Raw genomic sequence first — 7,500 nt, forward strand, 5'->3', positions numbered from 1 at the left:
CCTTAAAGATCTACTCCTCTTTCTGTCTTACGACCCAGGCTCTAGTCTGCACCAAGCTCCATGGACCAGTTTAATGTAAACATAATAAAACCAAAGCAGAGGTCAGGAGTGACTTACCAACGCAGGAGTCTCGGTGCTCTTCAAACCCTGCGGAGCACACACACCTCCCAATGGGCACCAACCACTCGCCCTCTGCGCTGCAATACATCTTGGGCGTGTCCCTTTCCTCAGCATGATCCACGCACTGACCCCTGACCTCCACCAGTGAGGATGAGTCAGCCCCCGTCACCACGTCGGTGAAAACTGCCAGGTTGCGGCTCACACCCACACAGCGCTTATAGTACACCCGGACAGAGGTGAGGGCTATGCAGGCACCGATGTCTTGGAAGGCCAGGTAGAAGCCTCGGCGGTTCAAAGGTCCAACACCTCGCACCTGTGAGCAGAGGAGAGTGGTTAATTCCACAAAACATCTTCGCTGACAGAGAAAATATTTCTCTCCTATCAAACTTTCAAACAGCTTTGGCTTGGATCAGCTGCATTAATTCGGACAATAACAGACTCAGCTTAAAAAAATTCTTGCAAAAACAACATCAGCGTGTTTTGGCTCTGGAGACTTCAGACATTTCTCAGGTTTTGACATTCAGATTTAAATCTGCTGCTGCTGTGGAACGACATGATTAGATATCTTTGCTGCTGGTTGGAGTTAGGCTTCTGCAGCAGCCGTTTATCAACTGTTCTGCTTCAAGATAATAGTTGTGTGTTTATACGGAGGCTATTCTTACATGTAATAACAAACATGTTTTTGTAAATGTAAGTCATAAAATTATAAAAATTCATAAACACATGAAAGATGATTACAAATTTTAGTTAGAAATAGGAAAAGAAAAGATTTATGTGAAAGTAGCTTCAAATAAAAGGATCTTTAGCTGTTTTTTAAAAGTGTCCAGACTGTCACTGCTACGTAAGGATACAGGAAGATCATTCCAAAGTCGGGGTGCAACAGTCTGGAAGGAGGTCACCTCGACTTTTACATCTGGTGTTTGGAACTTCTAGAAGGTTCTGGTGGGTGGACCTGAGGGTTCGGGTTGGACAACACATTCTCACACCCAAATCGTCAAATAATGACACGTGTGACCAAGCGTCAAAATATGACGATTAGGGTACCCCAGCGCGTCGGGAGAGGACGCCCTGTGCCAGAGCGTCGGTATCCGATGCCCGCGGTGAGACGGACATTTGACCACCTTGTGAACTAATTAACCTTCCCCTCACCCCATTCTAACCTCAACTAGGTTGCGCATGCAAAGCTTAATTGGAAATTACTGAGTTAAGGTTAGGATGGGGGTGAGGGGAAGGTTAAATTGCCAGAGGTTCGAGGAATAATGTCTGTGCCACCGCAGGCGTTGGATACTGACGCCCCCGGTGACATGTGTCCCTGCACGTCCGCTCTGGATGCGCTGGGGCACCCTAATCGTCATATTTTGACGCTTGGTCACACTTGTCATTAGTTGACACTTTGGGTGTGAGAATGTGTTGGGTTGGAGCATAAGGCTTTAATAGTTCATTAATATAGGGAGGAGCTTGACCACGTAGAGCCGTGAAAGTTATAATCAGGATTCTAAAATGAACTCTAAAGTTAACGCGTAACCGGTGCAGAGACATTAGAATAGGAGTGATGTGTGCTCTTCTGTTTGCCCCAGTTAGGAGCCTCGCTGCAGAGTTCTGGACCAGCTGAAGGTGGGCAAGGGCTGCTTTTGTTAAAACATGTGAAGAGTGTGTTACAGTAAGACGGGAGGAGATAAAGGCATTAGGGTTGTCACGGTAACCGGTATAGCGGTAAACCCCGGTAAAAAAGTTGACAATAAAAATAACCGTCCAGTTTTTAAAAAACTATATTATCTCGGTGGGTTTACCGTGGCCGCGGTTTCGGCGCGATGACCCTTACCAGCCACCGTCGCTTCAGCTGAAGTTCCCGCTGCGCGCACACGCACTTTTTAATTTGCAACGGCACCAAAACTTTGAAGCTGAAATAATGGCCGAAGGAGGCGACGGCAGCGCCCAGGACATCCATCAGCCCTCAAAGAAGACTAAATCGGAAGTATGGGCATATTTGGGATTTCTGAAAATGCTGAGGGACAGTTAATAGAAGACGGCTATCCCGTTTGCAGAACGTGCAGGAAACAAGTGTCTGCAAAAGGCAGCAACACTTCAAATCTCATGGCACATCTGCGTGACGATCACCCACGTCTCTACAGCCAGTGCAAGGTAAGATAACATTAGCATTTTAGCTGAAATGCATGACGTGAGGACTTTTGGTTGAGGGAGAATGCAACGAGTCACTATATACTGCAGCCGCAGCGTCCTCTGCCAGCATTTAAACCGTGTCACGGACACCCTGTTGCTGGATGAAGCATCTTATTTGTTGATGATGAAGAGAAATATACAATTAGTTCCTTGTCATTGATTTGTTTACTTATTCAATGCCATTTATACTTGAACATTTGGATTTGATTACATAGTGTAGTAGTTATTTTAGTAATTTGTTTAAAGTGGCTAATTATTTTAAATACATATTTTTTAAGGTTGACTTGTACAGCGCTCAAGTCAAGTGTGGACTGGAGTTTTAGATTTTCATTTTGATAATGAAGAAAACAAGTATATGAGAAAACAAGTGGTGTTTCTTTGATTTGTTTACATATTGTTTATGTTTTGAATGTTTGGATTTGTATAATTTAAACCTGCACTGACTACTGTAACAAGTTCCAGAAAAATAAGCTATTTGTTCCTTTACTTGTGAAAAGTTGCACTTTTGCTAAGGCTTTGTGTTATTTTAGGTTTAATAAACACTGTTAAACCTTTTCAGAACTATTTCAGTTTGTGTAGAACAGGACTATCAATGCTTTCTGAACATATGCAACACCGTTTAAAAAAATACCGCGATAATACCGAAAACCGTGATAATTTTGGTCACAATAACCGTGAGGTTAAATTTTCATACCGTGACAACCCTAAAAGGCATGGAGAACCATTTCAAGTTCATGTTTTGACACCAACCTTCGGAGGTTGGAGATATTTCTTAAGTGATAAAAACAGTTTTGAACCTATGTTTTTGAGTGGCCTTCAAGAGACATTGAGTGGTCAATAACATCCTAATTCCTCAAGTTTGTCTCGACAGCAGAAGATAAATAACCACGTTTTTTGACTAATCAGGTGAATCAAGGGAACGTCTCAGGGGCATTAATCTATTTAGTCTTTTTAGAGTTCAAGTGAAGGAAGTTATCTTCTAGCCAGCTGGTGATGCTGATAGACACTCTAGTAATTCAGACAGTTTATGGAACTCAGAATCCTTAAAGGAGCAGTACAGCTGAATGTCATCTGCATATAGGTGATAAGAGACATTATGAAAAGAATCAATTATGTGTCCAAGAAGGTGTATGTGTCAGAGTCCCTGCCTTCAGACAATCCTCCTCCAGCCAACCAGCTTCTGCCTAGGACCACAACTCCCAGCAGCCCCTCTCCGGGATTCCCATCATTCTCCACCTACGTCACCAACTGCGACTATATACAGAAGTCGCCTCCCATCTACGTCACTCACTCATCATTTCTTCGAACTTATGTTCAGAGTAATCAACCATCCAATTCTCCCAACAAACTTTGTTCACCCAGTAAGTGCCCTTTCTTACTTCTGGAATAGCTCAGCGCTTCCGTTCCGCTGTCAGCTGAGCAGCTGATGGCAATGACCCTTAATTGGCTCACAGAATTTATATAAGCCACACCCTTCCAGAGGAAACTGTTTGGGTTATTCTGTTTGTGGAGAAGTTAACACTGTTTGAAGTATTGAAATGAGGTCTTAAGCCTAAAGCCACCTCAGCTGCACATTGCCGACTGCATCCCCACGTAAGTTTTGCTGTATTGACGCTTTTGTTTGGGTTATTAGTTTGACACTATAGTCATTGTTTGTTTTTCTTGTTCTTGTCCATCACCTAGTCAAAGCTACAGATAAAGCAGCTTTGAGGAATTATTGTTTTGTTTAGCACCCTTGGCCAGCCGAGCAAGGTAAATGTGAGAATGTAATCTATTTCTGTTATGACATCAAAGTTGTGTTCACCTTTTATTTATGCTTTTGTATATCTCTAAACAGTTTTCACGGTGCAACTCGGAGTGAAGTCCAAGGCATTTGGACCAGAGAAACAAATAAAAGTTTATGCACCAGTCGAGGCTCTCCGTTCATTTTCTTCATGGTGCCAGGAGCAGCTACACCCCACCTACGTCACCAACCGCGACTATATACAGAAGTCGCCTCCCATCTCACGTCACTCACTCGTCATTTCTTCGAACTTATGTTCAGAGTAATCAACCATCCAATTCTCCCAACAAACTTTGTTCACCCAGTAAGTGCCCTTTCTTACTTCTGGAATAGCTCAGCGCTTCCGTTCCGCTTCGGTCAGAGCTCGGGCATTCCTAGATCAAACCAGGTGCCGGCTCAATCCCAGCACTCGCATTTCCGCGTTGGAAACCAGTCACTTGACCGCTGTGACAGTATGTACTGTAGAAACAAGAGTGGACCCAAAACAGAGCCTTGGGGTACCCCACAGAAAAGATGGGTAGAATCTGACATGATTTGGTTTATACAGACACTGTAACTTCTGTTAGAAAGGTACAATCTAAACCAGTCTAGACCAGTTCCAGAGATCCCCACCGAGTCACCAAGTCTGTTAATGAAGGTGCTGAGATCAACAGAGTCAGAAGCTGCAGAAAGATCTAACAATACTAACACTGTGAACTCCCCGTTGTCTGCAGCCATCATATTGTCACTGGAAACTTTAAGCAAACCTGTTTCTGTTGAACGCTTTTTACGAAAACCAAACTGGAATTTATCTAAACTGTTGTGTAGTTCCAGAAATGTAATCAGCTGATCTGCCACAACCTTTTCCAATATTTTAGAGAAAAAGGGTCATTTAGAAATCAGTCTGTAATTTTTTGGCTGAGTCCAGGCTGGTTTTTTAAGGATGGGTTCAACAACTGCATGTTTGAAAACAGAGGGTAACAGAGCCAGATTTTAGAGATAGATTAATAAAATCTACAATGCATGGGCCAATTTGGTTTAACATCTTGACTAGGGATGAGCCGGATACTCGTTTCAGACGAGTATCCGGTACAGATAAAGCGTTTTTGACGAGTACGAGCATGACACGAGTAAAACTGGTAAATATCTGTAATCGTGCTGAAGGAAAATCCTCATTGGGTAACTGACTGTCTTCACGCTCTGTGATTGGCCAGTCACATATAGTGGTGTGCATCTCTACCTGCCTCACGATTCGATCCGATTCCGATTATCTGCTTAACGATTCGATTTGAGTCTGAAATGAATCACGATTCTTCACACAAAAATGTTCATGACTTAATAAAAGCAGTAGAATAGTTTTCAATTTCTTTTTGATTTCGAAATCCCTGAAAAACAGAACATTCATCAATTCACTATAGTGAGCAATAATGTTTAAAGTGTGCTGCCTATAATTACTTAAATAATATAAGAAATAATGTTTTCGGTAGAGCAGCTTTAAGATAGAATACTACTGAACTTAAAAATAGTAAACAAATACTGTGTTAAGTGATTCTTTCACATCCAGGATCCCAAAACCGAAATTAGCCCAGACATCCGATTTAAATGTAACGGGTACATCTATGATTACTGGTAATGTTGGCCCTGTATCCCTGTCCGCCTTTTCTGGTTTAAACTGGCGCTAGGGCAACGCAGTGCACATGTCATTGCAACTCTGCCCCCAGAAGTAATTATAAAACCTCAAAACTTTATTGTCCTGCATAGACATAGACCAGGGGTCGGCAACCTGTTCCCATCAAAGAGCCATTATTACCCGTTTCCCACAGTAAAGAAAACACCGCAGCAGCCGCGGCGTTGTGGGCGGGGCCTACCCTCCGACAGCAGCCGGTACCGGTCGCTCGTGTACGTCAAAGTTATCTTTCATAAGAAGATAATCAATAAAACGATTTAGATAAAGTGGATCCAGAAGTTGTAGCCCGTCTCTGCTACAATATTTAGATATTTTTCACCCTGTTGGTGGTTTTACTGAGCAGGTGCCACTTTTGTCATACGTTTCTTTTAAAACATGTTTAGACTGTTCAGAATACAAATCCAGGCTCTGTCACGTTTGATTGTTGTAATTAAACTTTGTAGGTGGGGAAGGTCAGAAAAGGATCCGATCACTTTGTTTTCCCCTCATTTACAGTGACGGAGATAACGGCGCAGTGCGCCTGGCTCTGGTGGTAATCAAGTTAAATTATATCTATTTTCACAAGAAAACAGAACAGTTAAAAGCAGGGCTTGTGTTGACCGGACAGTTCCCGTATTTAACCGTTTATTTTGACTGAGAAAGAATAGAAAGAACTACCCCGACGCTTGCAGACGAACTGACACTTTATTCGTTTCGCACATCGCAGATGTAGCTAAATCACTTAAGAAATGATTCCCATCTGAGCATCTGAGCTTGACACTGAGCTCAGCGCAGCTCGCTGTCAGCGCGGTCGTACGGCGCACAGCGAGCTGAAGATGTGGAGAGGGGCTTGGAGCACGTCGCAGAACCAGGGCGCATGCAGGAAGATTCCTCCGACTGAAGCGAGACTTGTCACTTAGAAAATGTTCCCTGATTATGAAACTTTGGCTGAATAGTGCTTGTTCCTGTCTCCAATGTGGCGACACATCCAGGAGCCGTCTGAGGGGAATCCCAGAATCTCACGTCCTCGTCAGCTCAGAACACGCATATGATTACGCACAAGTGTGACGCGTCAACCCGGTCTCACAGTAAGACTGGGTTGGACCTGTTCAGGTTTACGCAGACAATCTTTACATTTAGAATTAGCTTACAGATGTAAAATTAATTCAGTAAAATATAAAGCATTTTATTTAAATATCCATTCATTATTTTACAAGCACAGAGAGCCGCATCAGATGGATGGAAGAGCCGCATGCGGCTCCAGAGCCACGGTTGCCGACCCACGACATAGACATAGGGAGAGAATCTCATTATGTCACGTTGCTGCATCGATGCGGAATCATGCACGGCTGAATCGCCATGCATCTTAGAATCGATCATTTTTCCCACCTCCAGTCACATAGAGCGCCCGCCCCTCCCTACACACAAAACTCTCTAGCCGGCCGGGAGCGCAGTCCGGCCGGCTCATCCACGCACACACACACACAGACACACACAGACACACACACACACACACACACACACACAGACACACACACACACACACACACACAGTTACGGATCTCGCTGTGATTGCTTCACTGTTGCTCACGTTTCTTCAGTTTTCTCTAGGTTTTCTTCAGCTCGCCTCTTTTTCGGTTAAATATTTAAAGTGACTTTTTTCATAACGTACATGGTGCATTTGACAAGACAGAGCTGACGTGATGCATCCGTCACTCACTACCTCCGCTCCGGTCGGGTTTTTTATTTTTATTTTTTACTCCCTCTCTCT

The 7,500-nt window shown here is 43.5% G+C and overlaps 1 protein-coding gene across 8 annotated transcripts in view; it reads right to left on the bottom strand.

Moving 5' to 3' along the window:
- epha8 (eph receptor A8) overlaps positions 1-7,500 on the bottom strand; it is a 411,677-nt gene that overhangs the window by 265,144 nt on the left and 139,033 nt on the right. For all 8 annotated transcript variants that reach the window (XM_070549067.1, XM_070549062.1, XM_070549064.1 and 5 more), the window contains one exon: positions 118-433. In XM_070549067.1, coding sequence (XP_070405168.1) covers positions 118-433 — 316 coding nt within the window. The remainder of the gene's footprint in view (positions 1-117; positions 434-7,500) is intronic.

Source organism: Nothobranchius furzeri, chromosome 3, assembly GCF_043380555.1.
Source record: "Nothobranchius furzeri strain GRZ-AD chromosome 3, NfurGRZ-RIMD1, whole genome shotgun sequence".
NCBI classification, from domain to species: domain Eukaryota; kingdom Metazoa; phylum Chordata; class Actinopteri; order Cyprinodontiformes; family Nothobranchiidae; genus Nothobranchius; species Nothobranchius furzeri.